Source organism: Heterodontus francisci, chromosome 9 (assembly GCF_036365525.1).
Source record: "Heterodontus francisci isolate sHetFra1 chromosome 9, sHetFra1.hap1, whole genome shotgun sequence".
Lineage (NCBI taxonomy): Eukaryota > Metazoa > Chordata > Chondrichthyes > Heterodontiformes > Heterodontidae > Heterodontus > Heterodontus francisci.
Genome location: NC_090379.1, coordinates 17,763,734 through 17,784,668, shown reverse-complemented (window position 1 = coordinate 17,784,668; position 20,935 = coordinate 17,763,734). Strand labels below are relative to the sequence as shown.

Below are 20,935 nucleotides of genomic sequence, written 5' to 3'. Positions count from 1 at the left end.
GACAAAGCAACCTGCTTGTTTGGCACCACATCTACCACCTTCAACATTCACTGCCTCCACCACCGATGTACAGTGGCAGCAGCGTGTATCATCTACAAGATGCAGTGCAGCAACTCACCAAGACAGCTCCTTCCATGCCCATGACCGCTACCACCTAGAAGGACAAGGGCAGCAGATGCACGGGCACACTACCACCTGCAAGTTCCCCTCCAAGTCACACATCATTCTTGGAACTATATCGCCTTTCCTTCACTGTCGTTAGGTCAAAATCCCAGAACTCCCTTCCTAACAGCACTGTGAGTGCACCTACACCATCTGGAGTGCAGCGGTTCAAGAAGGCGGCTCGCCACCACCTTCTCAAGGGCAATTGGGATGGGCAATAAATGCTGGCCTGGCCAATGACGCTCACATCCCGTGAAAGAATAAAAAAATCAGGTGCTATTTCTTTTGCTATTGCTGTTATGTCATCAGAAAGGGGAAGAGGCTGTGCCTTACAATTGTGAAAGTCAAATTCCTTATCTTCTTAGTTTACCCTTTAAAAACAAAATAAAACTTGCTATTGTTTTTGTTCAATTCTAAACAATTTTGTTTTCTAACAAAAATAAATTAAAAGTTTAATATTCCTTCTTATGCTATCAAAGCAAAGTGAACAGTGTAATTAAAACTCTGCATGATGCATTTTCCTATTGACACCACTGGTGTCAAGTAAGCTTATGTGAATGACCTTTTGGAAGAGGTTTAATATGCTTCCAGTAATGGATTCAGCTCGACAGGCTGTAATGAACTGAGCTCCACTGCCCCTTCCTGTTGACAATGATGTTGTCATTTGATGCAGCCAGCAATATAGGTTACTATATCCAGTTGGCTGTTTACAGCTGTTAAATGCTTGACTATTCCTGTGTTCTCCTGGCTGCCCTCCCATACTCCATGAACATCAGTTCATCTGAACTCTGCTGCCCATATCCTATGCCAAACCAAGTCCCACTGGCCTGTTACAACTGTGCCTGCTAAGCCGCACTGGCTTTCAGTTCCTCAAATTTAAAATTCTCATCCATGTATTGAAATTCCTTCATGGCTTTGCACTTTCCTATCTCTATAATCTTCTCCAACCCTACAACCTTCTCAGAACTCCAGTTCTGGCCTTCTGTGCATTTGTCACATTCATCACGTCAACATTGGCAGCCATGCCTTCAGCCATTAGCACTGAAATTCCCTCCCTAAATCTCTCCACATCACTCTCTTCTGCCATTTCTGTATGTTTGTAAGTTCTCTGAAAGGCCAGGGTGGGACAGGTTTAGAGCAGTATGGGACTTCAGGCCGTGTAATCCAATAACATTGACACCGGCAAGAGTCCCAAGATCAGGCAATCTTGTCTGTGGTGTGAGGAATTTTGCTCTGGTACTTTGAGGCCTATTGGCACTGTGACAATCATCATTTTTTTTAAATCATGGCTGTCCTATTCTAGTTTCACTCTGCAATCGATTGTATTGGATCGCTGGACCAAACTTCAAATTTTTACATTATTTCCCCTCACCACCTTCCATGACCCAAGCAATGCTGCACATTAGAGTCCCTGGCATCTAGAATTACTAAAGATGTAACCATGTTCTGCCCCAAGAACAGCAGCATGGTGAGCACCACAGCTCACCCTATGGCACATGAATGCAATGTCATCATTCTCTTGACCATTGCATAGAGACATCTCATACCCAATGGACAGGCACATTTTTTGTTGTTTTGATTCATAGGAAGATAAATTTCTAATCCTTTATCTTTATGAAATTTGCTCATTGTAGGACAAAAATTGTAATGTGGGCCCCCACAGAGAAAGGTTGGATACCCCCGTTCAAGGCTAGCCAGTAGGTCAGCTGATAAGAGTACAGTACAATTTTTTTTTCCTGTTTGTGGGAAGTGAGCATTGCTCACAAGGCCAGCATTTATTGCCCATCCCTAATTGCCCTTGAGAAAGTGCTGCTGCAGTCCATGTGATGTCAGCACACCCACAGTGCTTTAGTCTGCAGTGCTTTGATGCAACTGAGTGGCTTGCTAGGCTATTTCAGAGGGCTGTTAAGTCAACCACATTGTTGTGGATCTGGAGTCACATGTAGGCCAGACTGGGTAAGGACAGCAGATTTCCTTCCCTGAAGGACATTAGTGAACCAGATAGGTTTTTACAACAATTTGACAGTTTCATGATCATTATTAATGAGACTAGCATTTTATTCCAGATCTATTAATTAATTGAATTTAAATTCTCCGAGCTGCCATGGTGGGATTTGAACTAATATTTCTGGAGCATTAATCTAGGCCACTAGTCCAGTAACATTACCACTATGCTACCAACCCCCATAATGTTGGCTGTAGATCGATTCCTAAGGTAGTGTCCTATGAGGAGAGATATATTCTAGGGAGTTGAAAAGAATGAGAGTTGATCTCAATGAAACTTATAAAATTCTTAGAGGGCTTGACAGTCTGTTTCCCCTGGCTGGAGAGTCTCGAACTTAGGGGTCATAGTCTCAGGATAAGGGGTTGGCCATTTCAGACTGAGGTGAGAAGAAATTTATTCATTCAAAGGATTGTGAATCTTTGGACTTGGGAATTTACCCCAGAGGGCTGTGGATGATGTCGTTGAGTATATTCAAGTCAGAGGTCGTTAGATGCTTGGACACTAAGGAAATCCAGGGATCTGAGGATGGGGCTGGAAAGTGGCACTTTTTTTTTCATTCGTTCATGGGATGTGGGCATCACTGGCTAGGCCAGCATTTATTGCCCATCCCTAATTGCCCTTGGGAAGATGGTGGTGAGCTGCCTTCTTGAACCGCTGCAGTCCTTGGGATGTAGACACACCAACAGTGCAGTTAGGAAGGGAGTTCCAGGATTTTGACACAGCGACAGTGAAGTAACAGCGATCTAGTTCAAACTCAGGATGGTGTGTGGCTTGGAGGGGAACTTGCAGGTGGTGGTGTTCCCTTGCTTACGCTGCCCTGTCCTTCTAGATGGTAGAGGTCGCTGGTTTGGAAGGTGCTGTTGAAGGAGCCTTGGTGAGTTGCTGCAGTGCATCTTGTATATGGTACTCGGTGGTGAAGGGAGTGAATGTTGAAGGTGGTGGATGGGGTGCCAATCAAGTGGGCTGCTTTGTCCTGGATGGTGTCGAGCTTCTTGAGTGTTGTTGGAGCTGCACCCATAGAACCATAGAAAAGTTACGGCACAGAAGGAGACCATTCAGCACATAATATCCATCCCTCAATGTGATTTTTCCCAGAGTGGCCAATTAATGATCAGAGGGCGGGCATGCTGTCCAATAAAGGACAGCAGGTGGACTCTTGAAGCTGGAGGGCCAATCGGAGATCTTCCAGCTTGAAAGCAGCAGCAGAATACAATGGAAGGTCAGTGAAGGAGAGGGTGCTTCAAAATGGAGGCACCATCTCTACAACTTTTTTGTAGCTTTTGAAGACAGGCCACCACTGTGGGGGGAATCCCCTTTGCAGGACGGCCTGCAGCTGCTTTGCAACCCAGGCAGGCAGGTAGGCCTGTAAGCCTGCCTGCAGCTCTAGCCCCACCTCCACCCCCCCCCCGGCCCCCTTCCGGGTCTGCTGCTGGGAGTCCACCTCCAGGCAGTTACACAAGCCTCCACTGCCTCTGGGAACCTCAAGGCTGACTGGAAAATCCCAGTCGGCTTCTGTTAACAAGCCTTAATAGGCTGTTAATTATTTTAATTGGCTACCCTCCCCGCCCTACCTCCCCTGCCGGGGACTTCCGGACTGGCCCCAGTGACCCCTCCTCACGTACCTCTGGTCCGGGCTTCCAGCGCTGGGCTTGGGTCCGAGGCCTCTGCAGTACCAACAGTGGCCACCAGTGGCGCTGCCAATGCCGCTGAGCTGCCGGCTCATGGAGGCGGGACCCCCATATTTAAAGGGACGGGGATCCCGGCTCGTGAAACTTTGTTGTAAAAAGACCGGAGGATCACTCTGCGGGGGGCAGGAAAAGGCCGAAGTGAGGTTCTCTCTGCCTTTTCGGCCCGGCGCTGAGAGCCCCACCTCCTATGTAAAATCCAGCCCTTTGTCTCTGTCTTCACAGTAGAATTACATACCAGAAATAGAGGCTGATCAAGGGGCTAATAAGAGTCAGGAACTTAAGGCACTTCATATCAGCAGAGAAAAAATATTGGAGAAACCTAAGGGACTAAAATCCAACAAATCCATGGGACCTGATGGCCTACATCCCAGAATTCTAAAAGAAGTGGATGCACTGGTTCTGATTTTCCAAAATTCCTTAGATTCTAGAATGGACCCAGTGAATTGGAAGTCAGCAAATGGAACACCACCATTCAAGAAAAGAGGGGGAGAGAAAACAGGGAACTACAGCCCATTTAGCCTGACATCAGTTTTATGGAAAATGCTGGAATCTATTTTTAAAAATTCTTTCCTGGGATGTGGGCATCGCTGGCGAGGCCAGCATTTATTGCCCACCCCTAATTGCGCTTGAGAAGGTGGTGGGGCATTTTGAACTCGGTAGGCTGTAACTAGTGGAGTGCCGCAAGGATCAGTGCTGGGGCCTCAGCTGTTTGCAATCTATATTATGAATTAGATGAAGAGACCGAAAGTAATGTATCTAAGTTTGCTGATGATACAAAGTTAGGTGGGAATCTAAGCTGTGAGGAGGACACATAAAGGCTGCAAAGAGATTTGGAGCCTGATTTTCAAAGTGGGGTTGGGAACCTGATAACCCGATGAATTCTGGGTCCCACCCTGCACCTGAGCTGATTTGCTCTTGTGACGCTATTTTTAAATATACATGCCCTAATTGGGCAGGAAGTGAGCTCGGAGCCTAATTAGAAGCGCTGAGCGCCTCCAGGAAGCAGGAGTTGCCTGCCTGGCGCCAGCAGAAAGGGCAGGTGGCAAGCATGTTGGGGGCTGCCACTACCTTGCTGAAGAGCAGGCAACTCCTTACATGGCCAGCAGTGTCCCCAGGGATGGAAGTGGTCATACAGACTAGATGACAGCAGAACGTTCGAACCAGCACAAGTTGGTCCCAGAAAGGTCAGCTTAAATTAAATGGAGAGAAGTTTCTGATGTCCCTGCTCGATGCCGACAACTGTGCACTAAGAGCACTAGACTGTTCGGGTTCACTGAACTAGAGATTGAAAATTCTAATCGCAACTGCACAGGCCCCTTAACAAGCTTGTTAAGGAGCTTAAGGGGCCGTTAATTGGCAATGAGCACTCCCTCCCCCCAACCCCCCAGGCCAGTCCTTTGAAAATTCAAAACTGTCCCGGAGCCATCAGGATCCAAGACAACCTCCGGGACCATGATTTTGAAATCCTGCCCGCACCAGGTCCCAACCTTGCAGCCTTTAAAAAATCCAGCCCATAAACAGGTTAAGTGAGTGGCAACAAGATGGCAGATGGAGTATAATGTGGGGAACTGTGAGGTTATTCACTTCGGTCGTAAGAATAGAAAAGCAGAATATTTTGTAAAAGGCACGAAACCTTTAAATGTTGATGTACAGAAAGACTTGGGTGTGCACATACAAGGAACACAAAGTTAGCATGCAGGTACAGCAAGCAGGTAGGAAGGCAAATAGCATGTTGACCTTTATGGCAAAGGGATTAGAGTACAACAATAAGGAAGTCTTGCTACAATTGTACAGGATGTTGGTTCAGTTACTGGAGATTTCTCTGTGCAGTTTTGGTCTTCATATCTAAGGAAGGATATGTTTGTATTGGAGGCGGTACAGCCGAGGTTCATTAAATTGGGTCCTGGGATAAGAGGGTTGTCCCATGATGAGAGATTGGTAAATTGGGCCTGTACTCTCTGGAGTTTAGAAGAATGAGAGGTGATCTCATTGAAACATACAAGATTCTGAAGAGGCTGGGTAGGGTAGACAGTGAGAGATTGTTTCCCCTCGCTGGGCACAAGGGTTCAGTCAGCATAAGAGCCTGATCATTTAGGACTGAGATGAGAAATTTATTCACTCAGAGGGTTCTGAATCATTGGAATTCTCTATCTCAGAGGGTTGGGGATGCTCCATTGTTGAATATCTTTCAGGCTGAGATAGACATAATTTTGGTGTCTCAGGGAATCAAGGTATGGGGGAGCAGGTGGAAAGTGGAGTTGAGGCAGAAGACCAGCCATGATCGTAATGAATGGTGGAGCAGCTCAAGGGGTCATGTGTCTACTCCTGCTCCTATTTGTTATGCACCCAGATGAATGGAGGCCTTTGCTGGCAAGCCTCTTTGTTAACCTTATGGAGTTGGTGATATGTTGGTAGTTGTCCAGTACAGGGCAATGCTACATGTACTCCTTAACTTTGTACCCTAAGATCTTTTAGGTTCAATCTGCCTCAGAAAATCTCTAGTCCATTGTACTTCGCAGCTCCCAATGGCCCATGACCAGAGGTCTGACTGCACTGGCGTATATAGACTGCCCAATTTACACACTAAATAGGCTGGATTACAAGGGCACTTTTCCATTGTTTCTTTAAAGTTCACATGTTACTTATTAGGCTCCACGTCGTAGCAATGACTTCTGAACAATGGCACATGAAGACTATGGCATGTGTGCAGTGATTTCTGTGACACTGAGGGGAATTGAGAGCAACAGCTCTCTTGCACACTTCAGAATGGGTTCTACGATATTAATGAGATACAAAAGATTAAGTAGATTGGTGTTACTAGATTTGTCAAGTAAGGTCAAGGGGAACAGAAGGTTCCTTTAAGGTCATGTCTTATTGTAGAATATAAAACATTGACATTGATTGTAATGCAGGGTGTTTGTTATTAACAGATTCTGGTTCAAGGCGTGTCGTGGATGTTCCCTGACTTCAGCTTTGCGTGGCTGGTTGATGAAGCAAAGAAGAACATGCCATTAGAGCTGGACTTCCTGAAAGAAGGGCACAACGCAGAAGAGGTGGCTGCCATGCTCAAGCACTTTCATTTTCTTAAGGTATGTATTTTAGAAATTTATTCACACTAATCTGGTCTCCAGCCTAAATGTATGTGGCATTAATTGGGAAATGCCCTATCAATGACAAAGGTTTTTTATTTGTATAAAACCCTACTTAATTCTGTCACCATTTTGCTGTATTTACTGAAAAAGTGTGCCATTTGTGGCTTGCTCCTACGTGGTTAGAACAGAAAAAAGTTATTTGACAAAGTTACAAAGTTGTCCTGTGCAAAATTCCATGTTTGCTGCAGAGAAAAGGACACGGGATGGTGTTGTTTGATACGAAGTAAAGCTTGTGCTTGTGTTATGCGCCAATGAATATAGGAATAGGAGAATAGAGCAGACGAATATGTGGCTGGAGGGATGGTGCAGGAGGGAGGTCTTAGCTTCCTGGGACATTGGGACTGCCTCTGGGGGAGGACAGGTGCACCTCAGCAGAACCGGGACCAATATCCTCGCGGGGTAGTTTACTTGCGCTGTTGGGGAGGCTTTGCACAAACTTGGCAGGGGACTGGGAACCAGGATATAGCATTAGAAAGGAGTAACAAGGTGCACAAAGGATTGGGAGAGACAGATAGCAGAAGAGTAAGTAATAATAGGAAAGTAGTTGGAGTCAGAGTACGAGGGAATGCAATAAGGTCTAAATTAGGTTGACAGTGCATGTATGTAAATACATGAAGCATGGTAAATAAGTTTGTTGAGCTGTAGGTGCAGATAACCATATGGAAGTATGATGTGGCATTATCGGAGACCTGGCTCAAAAAGGGGCAGGACAAAGTACTATTTATTCCTGGATACAAGGTATTCAGAAAAGTTAGAGAAGAAAAGAAAGGGTGAGCAGTATTGATTAGGGAGAATATTACAGTGCTGGAGAGAGGGAGAATGTCCTAGCGCGTTCAAAGTCAGAATCTGTTTGGTTAGAGTTAAGAAACAAAGAAGTACCATTCCGCTACTGGGTGTATTCTATAGGCCCCCAACTAGTGGGAAAGATCTAGGGGAACAAATTTGCAAGGAAATTACAGAGAGATCCAAAAAACTGTAGCGTAATTATAATTGGGGGGCTTTAATCATCCTAATGTAGACTGGGATAGTAATGCAAAAGGCAGAGAAGGGAAAGAGTTTCTGAAGTGTGTTCAGGAGAATTTTTCTTCAGTGTGTTTCCGGCCCAGCGAGTGAGAGTTAGAGTTGTTAATGGCACAGAAGAAGGTTATTCGGCCCATCGAGTCCATGCCTGCTCTTTGTAGAACAATCCAGTAGCCTTGCAAGTTTAGTTTTGCCAATTTCCATCCAATTTCCTTTTGAAATCATTAATCATCCTCGCTTCCTCCACCTTCATTACCAGATCATTACCACTCGCTGCATCAAAAAGTTCTTCCTGACATCGTCCCTAAATCTTTTCCTGAAACCTTAAATCTGTGGCAGGGAGGAAGGAGACTGGATCTGATTGTGGGGAAATCTGGTGGGTCCAATGTTAGTCAGGGAACTTTTAGGGAAAAGTGATCCTAGTACAATGTTCAGGTTGATATGGAAAAGAATAGGGAGCAATCTAGAGTAAAAGTACTTAATTGGGGGAGGGCCAATTTCGATGAACAGCTGTGGCCCCAGCACTGATCCTTGCGGTACCCCATGCGATACTGCGAGAAGTGTTATGAACGCTGGACTTTGTAAGATGACTATGTTTTTTTTAAAAACTGTGATGTTTAATGTGGTGCAGGATGGAATTAGAAGTCATGTGACCTTACATCAACTCTGCTTAAAGACAAGACAGGAATCTTGGTTACCAGGACAACAAAGAACTCAGATCAAAAAGACTGTTTTGAAAAGCAGAAGGCAAGATTGTAAAACCTGAAGAGCAATGGTTTTCACCCTCCCAGACATTCAGATCATAAACAAGGAGCCAGTGGCTCTGAAAATGTAAATGCAAATTGCAATTGCTAACACCTGGGGAAAAATGAAAGCCCAGGTAGCTCTGCTGTAGCCAACCTTGTGGGCTCTGCATAATGGGAAAAAAACAAATGGCTATTGACCTTCTGATTCTGGATAAATTCCACAGACTTGGAGAAATCTCGAGGCTGTAAGGAAGACCGGAAGACAAGGACCAGCAATGGTAACGGGGAGAGAGAGAGAAAGAGATCACCTGCTCTCAGAACATTGATGCAGCTAAAGTCTGGGTAGCCTTGAACTTGATTTGAAAAAGTTGAGTTTGCAGAGAAGGAAAAGACCAGCAGGATTACCAGAGATCTCCTTATTCATGGAAGTCCAGGGCGAAAGTGCTCGGAAGAAGCGAGCAAAGAGGATATTGACTTTGAGAAGCTCTAGGAGATCCAACCCATTGCAACTGGGAGGAGTTTGGGACTTTCTGCTGCAAAGATTTCACAAAGGAGGACAGTGTAACATATAAATGTGGTGTGAGGTTTTCATAAGTAAAGGAAAATACCTTTCTCTGTAATTTAGAGTGTTAGCTTCTTACAAAGTACCATTTAGTTATTGGTGATTTTTAGTTTACTTATTATAATAAAAGTCTTAAAACGTGAAATCTGGTCATGTAATTCTTCAGATTGGTCCGGGAAGTTCATATCTCGTGTTTTAATGTTAACAGTCACACAGAGGTTGTAACAAGTAAGGGTGGAAATTATGGAGGCACTGGCCATAATCTTCCAATTTCCAAGCAAGGAGTCAGGAGGGCTAAAAGGGGTCACGAAAAGTCATTGGCAAACAGGATTAAGGAGAATCCCAAGGCTTTTTATACATATATAAAGAGCAAGAGGGTAGCCAGGGAAAGGGTTGGCCCACTCAAGGACAGAGGAGGGAATCTATGCGTGGAGTCAGAGGAAATGGGCAAGGTACTAAATGAGTACTTTGCATCAGTATTCACCAAAGAAAAGGATTTGATGGATGATGAGCCGAGGGAAGGGAGTATAGATAGTATGGGTCATGTCGATATCAAAAAGGAGGAGGTGTTGGGCGTCTTGCAAAGCATTAAGGTAGATAAGTCCCCAGGGCCTGATGGGATCTACCCCAGAATACTGAGGGAGGCAAGGGAGGAAATTGCTGGGATAATAAAAGCAAAATACTGCGGATGCTGGAAATCTGAAATAAAAACAAGAAATGCTGGAACCACTCAGCAGGTCTGGCAGCATCTGTGGATAGAAAAGCAGAGTTAACGTTTCGGGTCAGTGACCCTTCTTCGTAAGGGAGGAAATTGCTGGGGCCTTGACAGAAATCTTTGTATCCTCATTGGCTACAGATGAGTTTCCAGAGGACTGGAGAATAGCCAATGTTGTTCCTTTGTTTAAGAAGGGTAGCAAGGATATTCCAGGAAATTATAGGCCGGTGATCCTTACATCAGTGGTAGGGAAATTATTAGAGAGGATTCTTCGGGACAGGATTTACTCCCATTTGGAAACAAACAAACTTATTAGCGAGAGGCAGCATGGTTTTGTGAAGGGGAGGTCGTGTCTCACTAACTTGATTGAGTTTTTTGAGGAAGTGACGAAGATGATTGATGAAGGAAGGGCAGTGGATGTTGTCTACATGGACTTAAGTAAAGCCTTTGACAAGGTCCCTCATGGCAGACTGGTACAAAAGGTGAAGTCACACGGGATCAGAGGTGAGCTGGCAAGATGGATACAGAACTGGCTCTGTCATAGAAGACAGAGGGTAGCAGTGGAAGGGTGCTTTTCTGAATGGAGGGCTGTGACCAGTGGTGTTCCGCAGGGATCAGTGCTGGGACCTTTGCTGTTTGCAGTATATATAAATGATTTGGAGGAAAATGTAGCTGGTCTGATTAGTAAGTTTGCGGACGACACAAAGGTTGGTGGAGTTGCGGATAGTGATGAGGATTGTCAGAGGATACAGCAGGATATAGATCGGTTGGAGACTTGGGCGGAGAAATGGCAGATGGAGTTTAATCCGGACAAATGTGAGGTAATGCATTTTGGAAGATCTAATACAGGTGGGAAGTATACAGTAAATGGCAGAACCCTTAGGAGTATTGACAGGCAGAGAGATCTGGGCATACAGGTCCACAGGTCACTGAAAGTGGCAACGCATGTGGATAAGGTAGTCAAGAAGGCATATGGCATGCTTGCCTTCATTGGTCGGGGCATAGAGTATAAAAATTGGCAAGTCATGTTGCAGCTGTACAGAACCTTAGTTAGGCCACACTTGGAATATTGCGTACAATTCTGGTTGCCACACTACCAGAAGGATATGGAGGCTTTGGAGAGGGTACAGAAGAGTTTTGGCAGTATGTTGCCTGGTCTGGAGGGTATTAGCTATGAGGAGCGGCTGGATAAACTTGGATTGTTTTCACTGGAACGATGGAGATGGAGGGGCGACATGATAGAGGTTTACAAAGTTATGAGTGGCATGGACAGAGTGGATGGTCAGAAGCTTTTTCCCAGGGTGGAAGAGTCAGTTATTAGGAGACATAGGTTTAAGGTGAGAGGGGCAAAGTTTAGAGGGGATGTGGGAGGCAAGTTCTTTACACAGAGGGTGGTGAGTGCCTGGAACTTGCTGCCGGGGGAGGTGGTGGAAGCAGGTACAATAGTGACGTTTAAGAGGCATCTTGACAAATACATGAATAAAATGGGAATAGAGGGATACGGACCCCGGAAGTGCAAAAGGTTTTAGTTTAGGCAGGCATCATGATCAGCGCAGGCTTGGAGGGCCGAATAGCCTGTTCCTGTGCTGTATTGTTCTTTGTTCCTTAGATATAGGTGTGATGCCAGGGGATGGACAGTTGTTCAAAAAAAGGGTGTGAGGATAAACTCAGGAACTACACACCAGTCAGTTTAACCTTGGTGGTGGGAAAGCTTTTAGAAACAATAATCCAGGGCAAAATCGATGGTCACTAGGACAAGTGTGGATTAATTAAGGAAGGCCAGCATGGATTTGTTAAAGGAAAATTGTGTTTCACTGTCTTGATTGAGTTTTTGGTGAGATAACAGGTGGTTGATGAGGGTAATGTTGTTGATGTAGTGTACATGGACTTCCAAAAGGTATTTTAATAAAGTGCCACATAATAGGCTGGCCAGAAAACCTAAAGACCATGGAATAAAAGGGAAAGTGGCACCATGCACACCAGTATACATGACGGGCCAAATGACCTCCTTCTGTGCTGTAACCATTCTATGATTGGCCTTGTAACTTAAAGCTGGTAAAATGGTTTCGTTGTAGCCCCAAAGAGCTATTGTATCACCTGTAGACTATTACACCTTTACATTCAAAATGACTCTGTTGGAAATTCCGTTTTTGGAAGAGTATTTGTACCAACAGAGCCGTCCACACTGAGGAAACATGAAGATTTAGACAGGTAGTTTTCAGTGATGTCTCTTTATTCCCAGCAGTTTCTCTCCATCCATCCCTTTGTATCTCATGATTCCCACTCCTGATGCACTATTGATCTCTCAGCCTCTCTCTCCTGAAGTCCCGTCGTTCATTTAGTTTGCCTCAGTCTTTCCGACCCGTTCTGCACTACCATCTAACACCAGCATGCCTCTGTCACCATAACAAGTTCTAAAACTCACTTCACACTTTTGATCTGGAAACTGTATTGTACTCATGCCTTGCTTCATAGAGTCCACTTTAAATTATTCAAAATTAATTTTGTCATTTGGGAAATAAAATTACCTCATGAAACTGGAATCCACCTATGATATTACCTCCAAGCTGACCTCGGCCAATGAACTGTGACTAAGAAAAGGAATCATTTTTGCGAATGTGATTACCATTGTGGAAAACTATTTCAAATCGTTTGTCTTTTTTTCCTGTCTGTCTCTCAGTAGGACCACAAATCGGGCTAGGAACAATAACTGGAATATTCATGTAATAGGAGGTTCAATGTCCAATTGGACAAAAAAATTGGCTTAAGGACAGAAAACAGTGAGTTGTGGTAAATGGTTGTTTTTCAGACTGGAGGTTGGTAGGCCGTGGTGTTCCCTAAGGGTCACTGCCTGGACTACTGCTTTTTTTGCGAAATATAAATGACTTGGATCTTGGAATACAGAGTAGGATCTCAAAATTTGCTATGAGACCAAACTTGGAGGAGTGGCAAAGTGAGGTTGATATGAACCACCTGCAACAGGACATAGATAGGCGAGCGGAATGGACAGACAGTGGCAGGTGGAATTTAATACTGACAAGTGTGAGATGATGCATTTTGGCAGAAAGGATAGGGAGAGGCAATATAGAGTTAATGACACAGTTCTAAAGAATGTGCAGGAACAGAGGGACCTAGGTGTTCCGATGAAGGGTCACTGACCTGAAATGTTAACTCTGCTTCTCTTTCCACAGATGCTGCCAGACCTGCTGAGTGGTTCCAGCATTTCTTGTTTTTATTTCAGATTTCCAGCATCTGCAGTATTTTGCTTTTATTTTAGGGATTCATGTACATTGATCTTTGAAAGTGGCAGGACATATTGAGAGAATGGCGAGCAAATGATATGGGATCTTGGGCTTCAGAATAGAGGCATAGAGTACAAAAGCAGGGAAGTTATGCTGAACATATATAAAGCTCATGAGAAAGGCGTCCGCTGCTATGTCCAGACTGGCCAAGAGAGTGTGGGAAAATGGCGCACTGACACGGAACGCAAAAGTCCGAGCGTATCAAGCCTGTGTCCTCAGTACCTTGCTGTACAGCAGGGCCTGGACAACGTATGTCAGCCAAGAGCGACATCTTAATTTATTCCATCTACGCTGCCTCGGGAGAATCCTTGGCATCAGGTGGCAGGACTGTATCTCCAACGCAGAAGTACTCGAGGCGGCCAACATCCCCAGCATATACACCTTACTGAGCCAGCGGCGCTTGAGATGGCTTGGCCATGTGAGCCGTATGGAAGATGGCAGGATCCCCAAGGACGCATTCTATGGCGAGCTTGTCACTGGTATCAGACCCACCAGCTGTCCATGTCTCCGCTTTAAAGACGTCTGCAAACGGGACATGAAGTCCTGTGACATTGACCACAAGTCGTGGGAGTCAGTTGCCAGTGATCGCCAGAGCTGGCGGGCAGCCATACAGGCGTTGCTAAAGTGTGGTGAGTCGAAGAGACTTAGCAGTTGGCAGGAAAAAAGACAGAAGCGCAAGGAGAGAGCCAACTGTGTAACAGCCCCGACAACCAATTTTACCTGCAGTGCCTTTGGAAGAGTCTGTCACTTTAGAATTGGCCTTTATAGCCACTCCAGGCGCTGCTTCACAAACCACTGACGACCTCCAGGCGCTTACCCATTGTCTTTCGAGACAAGGAGGCCAAAGACGAAGATTAGGCCCCAACTAGAGTACTGTGTCCGGTTCTGATCAACACACTCTAGGAAGGATGTGCAGGTCCTTGAGAGGGTGCAGAGGAGATTTACCAGGGATGGTTCCAGGGATGAGGAATTTTAGTTACAAGGTTAGGTTGGAAAAGCTGGGTATGTTTTCCTTGGAACAAAGTAAATTGAGGGGAGATTTGATAGAGGTGTACAAGATTATGACAGGCTTAGATAAGGCAGACAAGGAAAAATTGTTCCCACGAACTGATGGCACAAGGACTTGGGGACACAGATTGAAAGTTTTGGAGGGGGAATGTGAGGAAGTGGTGCAGTGAGTGGTAATGAGGGTGGTGGAAGGGGAGACAATCAATAATTTCAAAATGAAATTGGATAGGCATTTGAAGGAAATAGATCTGCAGGGCTAAGGGGATTGAGTGGGGGAGTGGGATTGACTGGATTGTTCCACTGAGAGCTAGCATGGACTCGATGGGCTGAATGTCCTCCTCCTGTGTTGTAAATGACTCTATATGACTTTTGTGATCACAAGAATGCAAGAAATAGGAGCAGGAGCAGACCATATGGCCCGTTGAGCCTGTTCTGCCAGTCAATTGATTTCTTTTTTAACTCTTTGCTTCCTTCAAATGGTTTGCCTGGCCAGGCCCAACTCCTGAGGCGTATCAGGGCCTCCAGTTTTTTACAACTGCAGGATCAGACTCTATATTGTCAGCATGAATCTTCACTTAGGTGCCACACTGCCCCTTCCAGGGTGAATCTCCCACCCATGCACCTGCACCCAGGCCCCATTATATAGGAAAGAGACTTCCAAATGATCAGTTTCAAAACATTGATAATGGACACATTTGGAAACTCACTCGGCCTGTATGACACTGCCTGTGCGTCGCTTGCACTGATAAAGTCAGGTGCCAATATTTCAGGAGCTGAAACAGTAAATAGTCTTTTGTTTGTCTGCTGGATTCCAGGAAAGATGTATTAACAGAAATCTGTCGTGTGCCTCAATCCCAAAGGTCCCTAAAATTCATTGGGAGCTGTCAACCAGGCGCGTTCTGACCATGGAGTTTTTGGAAGGTGGTCAGGTAAATGACAGAGAGTACATGAAGAAAAATGGCATTGACGTGAACGAGGTAAGGAATAGTTGGCTCATGTAGTTTGAAGGGAGGAGGCTAGGTCTGCTTGATTTTATTTTCCCGGATTAGCAGGGAGGATTATTATCTTATAGTTGCTCTACACAGATCCAGGCGATTGTGGTGCTTAATGTGTATTTAACAACGGGCGTTCTGCATTATTCCTTCTGCTTTTCTTACCGTCATGTGGATGAATAGAAATAATCCTTTATTCATTTTTCAAACATCGAAAGGAGGGGATCAGTAACTAATTCATGTTTTTTTAAAAACTTGCTTGTCTTTTAAATCTGTTTTAAGGCAGAGTGAGGTACATTCCTACAGGTGTGCGTGCAATGGGAGCTCAGTGCCACATTGAGTGTGTAGATAACCAACCTTGGTGCTGGAGCCCCTGCCTCCAGTGTGCTTCTGGTCAGTGTGTAGTTCTGCACAAGGATCACTAATGCACAAAATCTGCTCCCAGAGTCTTTGTGCAACAGTTTGGCAAGCTGATTTTTTAAAATTTGCATTTGTACAGTGTCTTTCATGCAGTAAAAACTCGCAAGGTGCTGAATAGGAGCACAATTAGATATAATTTGACACCGAGCCACATAAAGATATTACAGCAGATGACCAAAAACTTGACCGAATGGGATTTAAGGAGCATTTAAAGGGGAGAGAGGTAGCAAGGTAGAGAGGTTTAGAGTGGACAAAAGCCATTTGTCCTTTTTGCCACGTAATGACACACTTAAATGTGGCTTCAAGCACAAAATGCCGTGGAACGTTTTACTATATAAATTAAAGTTATTGCTGTTCAGTCTCATTTGCATCACCAAATTGTGTGTTTAGCACAAAGACCAAAATCTGAAGGGTCTGCTCCACTGCCTGCCATAGGCCAGATGTCCTATCAGCACAACTTGGGTTCCCAACTCTGTGCTTCATGCACAATATAAATTCCTCAAGCAGTCATGGGAACGCCACCAACTGGAGGTTCTCTGCCAAGTCACACCCACCCTAACCTGGAAATGTATTGCCATTCCTTCACTGTGGCTGGGTCAAAAACTTAGAAATCCTGACTTAAGAGCACTGTGGGAGTGCAGTTGTTTAAGAAGGTGGCTGACCATATCCTTCTCAAGGGCAATTAGGGATGGGCAACATGTGGTGCCCTTTGCAGCAATGCCCACATCCTGTGAATAAATAAATAAAGAAAAGCTGTCATTGTTGTAGTTCTAAATGTCCAACTGGTTCATTAGTGTCCCTTTAAGGAAGGAAACCTGCCATCCTTATATGGTCTGGCCTATATGTGACTCCAATCAGACACAATCATGGTTTGGCTGACCTCTGAAGTGGTGTCGCAAGCCACTCAAATGTATCAAACCACTCAAGGAACCATTTCTCAGGGCAACTAGGAATGGGCAATAACTGGGTACTGACTATGGATTGAACCGAGAAGTGGCTCCCTCAGTACCACACTATGCAGTACATTAGTGTATAAAGCATGTAATTACTTTACTCAATTCCTATTCTACACACTGTGCCGAAGGCTAAGACTCAAGTTGAGGTTCAATGCACGGACGATTCTGCCAGACAGCCACAAGAACTGAAACGTTTTTATTATTTAGGTGTACTGCACTAAAATAATAAATTCCTTTAGATCCTTTTAGTGAAGGAGACACTTGGTTACTTGTAAATGCATCTAATAAGATTTCACGTGCAGTATGTGTGCATCAATGTAAATTCAACTTGACATATCCAATCAGTACCCAAGACAGTAGCTGTTTGCTTAATGTGAATTGTGTATAATTTAGCAGGCAGATTGTGATCTGTTTATGTTGCTACAGTGTCCCAGTTGTATTTTACTAATACAGTTGTAATTTGGGGTTGGGGGTAGTGGAAGGTGGGTGCAGTAGGCAGGGGGGAGGATTTATTTCAATGTAAATAGCAGCTTTCATAGGTCTCCAGTAAACATACAGATTGACCTCCAGCTTTCTGACTGCTTGAGGAATTTATATTGTGCATGTCAATATCTACAAGTACAGAGGATGGAGTAAATGCATTATTAACCAAAAAGATTCAAGTAAAGATTGGAAGGATTTTTATAAGGATCTTTGCCAGTGTCACCTTTAGTAGCACTCTCTTGATCAGGAAGTTGCGGGCTGAAGTCTTTTACTGGGATTTGAATGTGTAATCTTGGTTAGAATATAAGGCAAGCTCCCATTTGTCTGCTTCGGTAGATGTTCAAGTTGTGATGGGAGGGTAGTGGAAGATTAATTGGATGGAAGGGCCGTCATCATCAAAGACTATCTTTCTCATTTCTATGGATTTGTTGTCATAGAAACATAAAAAATAGGAGCTTCGAGCCTGCTCCGCCATTCATTATGATCATGGCTGATCATCCAACTCAGTAATCTGTTCTGGCTTTCGCCCCATACCCATTGATCCCTTTAGACCCAAGAGCTATATCTAACTCCTTTTTGAAAACATACAATGTTTTGGCCTCAACTGCTTTCTGTGGTAGTGAATTCCACATGTTCACCATTCTCTGGCTGAAGAAATTTCTCTTCATCTCAGTCCTGAAAGGTTTACCCCGTATCCTTAGACTATGACCCCTAGTTCTGGACTCCCCCACCATCGGGAATATCCTTCCTGCATCTACCCTGTCAAGTCCTGTTAGAATTTTATAGGTTTCTATGAGATTCCCCCTCTTCTGAACTGCAGCGAATATAATCCTAACTGACTTAATCTCTCCTCATACATCAGTCCCGCCATCCCAGGAATCAGCCTGGTAAACCTTCGCTGCACTCCCTCTATAGCAAGAACATCCCTCCTCAAATAAGGAGACCAAAACAGCACACAATATTCTAGGTGTGGCCTCACCAAGGCCCTGTATAATTGCAGCAAGACATCCCTGCTCCTGTACTCAAATCCTCTCGCTATGAAGGCCAACATACCATTTGCCTTTTTTACCGCCTGTCGCACCTGCATGCTTATCTTCAGCGAATGGTGTATGAGAACACCCAGGTCTCGCTGCATATTCCCCTCTCTCAGTTTATAGTCGTTCAGATAATAATCTGCCTTCCTGTTTTTGCTACCAAAGTGGATAACCTCACATTTATCCACATTATACTGCATCTGCCATGCATTAGCCCACTCACTCAACTTGTCCAAATCACCCTGAAGCCTCTCTGCATCCTCCTCACTACTCACCCTCCCACCCAGTTTTGTGTCATCTGCAAATTTGGAGATATTACATTTAGTTCCCTCATCTAAATCATTGATGTATGTTGTGAAAAGCTGGGGTCCTAGCACAGATCCCTGCAGTACCCCACTAGTCACTGCCTGCCATTTGAAAAAAGACCCATTTATCCCTACTCTTTGTTTCCTGTTCGCCAACCAATTTTCTATCCATCGCAATACGCTACCCCCAATCTCATGCGCTTTAATTTTACATGCTAATCACTTATGTGGGACTTTGTCAAAAGCCTTCTGAAAGTCCAAATAAACCACATCCACTGGCTCCCCCTCACCAACTCTAATAGTTACATCCTCGAAGAATTCTAGTAGATTTTAGTTTAGTTTAGACATACAGCACTGAAACAGGCCCTTCGGCCCACCGAGTCTGTGCCGACCATCAACTACCCATTTATACTACTCCTACACCAATCCCATATTCCTACCACATCCCAACCTGTTCCTATATTTCCCTACCATCTACCTCTACTAGGGGCAATTTATAATGGCCAATTTACCTACCAACCTGCGTCTTTTGGCTGTGGGAGGAAACCGGAGCATCCGGAGGAAACCCACGCAGACACAGGGAGAACTTGCAAACTCCACACAGGCAGTACCCAGAATTGAACCTGGGTCGCTGGAGCTGAGAGGCTGCGGTGCTAACCACTGCGCCGCATGATTTCCCTTTCGTAAATCCATGCTGTCTCTGTCCGATTCTACCACTGGTCTCTAAGTGCTCTGATACAAAATCTTTGATAATGGACTCTAGTTTTACACAAATAAATGTTGAGATTATTATTGGTCATATTAGTGAATGGGCACTTCAACAATAGAGATAGCTCTATCAACTTTTAAAACAAATATGTTTATGCCTTTGTTAAATTAACAGAAAGAAGAAAGTCATTTAAATGCTTTAAAGGGAAAAATCAGATATGAATTTATATAACACCTTTCATGGCCTTAGGACATCCCAAAGTTCTTGACAAGCAATGTATATTTTCAAAGTGCAGTCAAACATGGACAAAAGAGCTGAATTCCAGAGGTGAGTGAGAGTGACTGCCCTTGACATCAAGACAGCATTTCACTGAGTGTGGCATCAAAGAACCCAAGCAAAATTGAAGTCAATGGGAATCAGAGGGATGACCTCCATTGGTTGGAGTCATACTAGCATGAAGGAAGATGGTTGTGGTTGTTGGAGGCCAAACATCTCACCTCCAGGCCATCGCTGCAGGAGTTCACCAGGGTAGTGTCCTAGGCCCAACCATCTTCAGTTGCTTCATCAATGACCTTCCCTGCATCATAAGGCCAGAAGTGGGGTTGTTCGCTGATGATTGCACAACATTCAGTACCATTCGCAACTCCTCAGATACTGAAGCAGTCCAGAACCGCATGCATCAAGACCTGCACAGTATTCAGGCTCGTGCTGATAAGTGACAAGTAACATTCGAGCCACACATGTGCCAGGCAATGACCATTGCCAACAAGAGAGAATCTAACCATCTTCCCTTGACATTCAACGGCATTACCATTACTAAATCCCCCACCATCAACATCCTAAGGGTTACCATTGACCAGAAACTTACCAGGACCAGCCAAATAAATACTCTGGGTACAAAAGCAGATAAAAGGCTGGGAATTCTGTGGCGAGTAACTACCTCCAGACTCCCCATTGCCTATCAACCATCTACAATGTACAAGTCAGGAGTGTGATGGAATACTGTCCACTTGCTTGGATGGGTGCAGCTCCAACAACACTCAAGAGGCTCGACACCATCCAAGACAAAGCAGCCCGCTTGACTGGCACCCCATCTACAAACATTCACTCCCTCCACCACAGACACACAGTGGCAGTAGTGTGTACCATCTACAAGATGCACTGCAGCAACTCACCAAGGCTGCTTTGAAGCACCTTCTAAACCTGTGACCTCTACCAACTGGAAGGACAAGGGCAACAGATACATGGGAACACCACCACTTGCATGTTCCCCTCCAAGTCACACACCATCCTGACTTGGAACTATATCGCCGTTCCTTCACTGTCACTGGGTCAAAATCCTGGAACTCCTTCCGTAACAGCACTGTGGGTGTACCTACACCAGATAACTGCAGCGGTTCAAGAACGCAGCTCATCATCACCTTCTCAAGGGTAATTAGGGATAGGCTTTACCAGCGATGCTCACATCCCATGAACAAATAAAAACAAAGTCACTGTTGCAAAGAAGGAAACACGGCAACCAATATGTGCACAGAAATGTCCCACAAACAGCAACAGCAGCCAGATAATTTGTGTTCTAATGATCTTGGTTGAAAGATAAATATTTCAGAACTCCTGACAGGGCAGAACGTGGTTAATAATGCATTTACAGCATCTCCAACATTGCAGCATTCCCT

At 44.7% G+C, this 20,935-nt stretch overlaps 1 protein-coding gene across 5 annotated transcripts in view; it reads left to right on the top strand.

Moving 5' to 3' along the window:
- Positions 1-20,935, top strand: part of adck1 (aarF domain containing kinase 1) — a 586,674-nt gene that overhangs the window by 329,210 nt on the left and 236,529 nt on the right. For 4 of the 5 annotated variants that reach the window (XM_068038599.1, XM_068038600.1, XM_068038601.1 and 1 more), the window contains exons 6-7: positions 6,786-6,944; positions 15,221-15,337. In XM_068038599.1, the coding sequence (XP_067894700.1) occupies positions 6,786-6,944; positions 15,221-15,337 (276 nt within the window). The remainder of the gene's footprint in view (positions 1-6,785; positions 6,945-15,220; positions 15,338-20,935) is intronic. The other variant, XM_068038603.1, reaches the window with a different exon arrangement.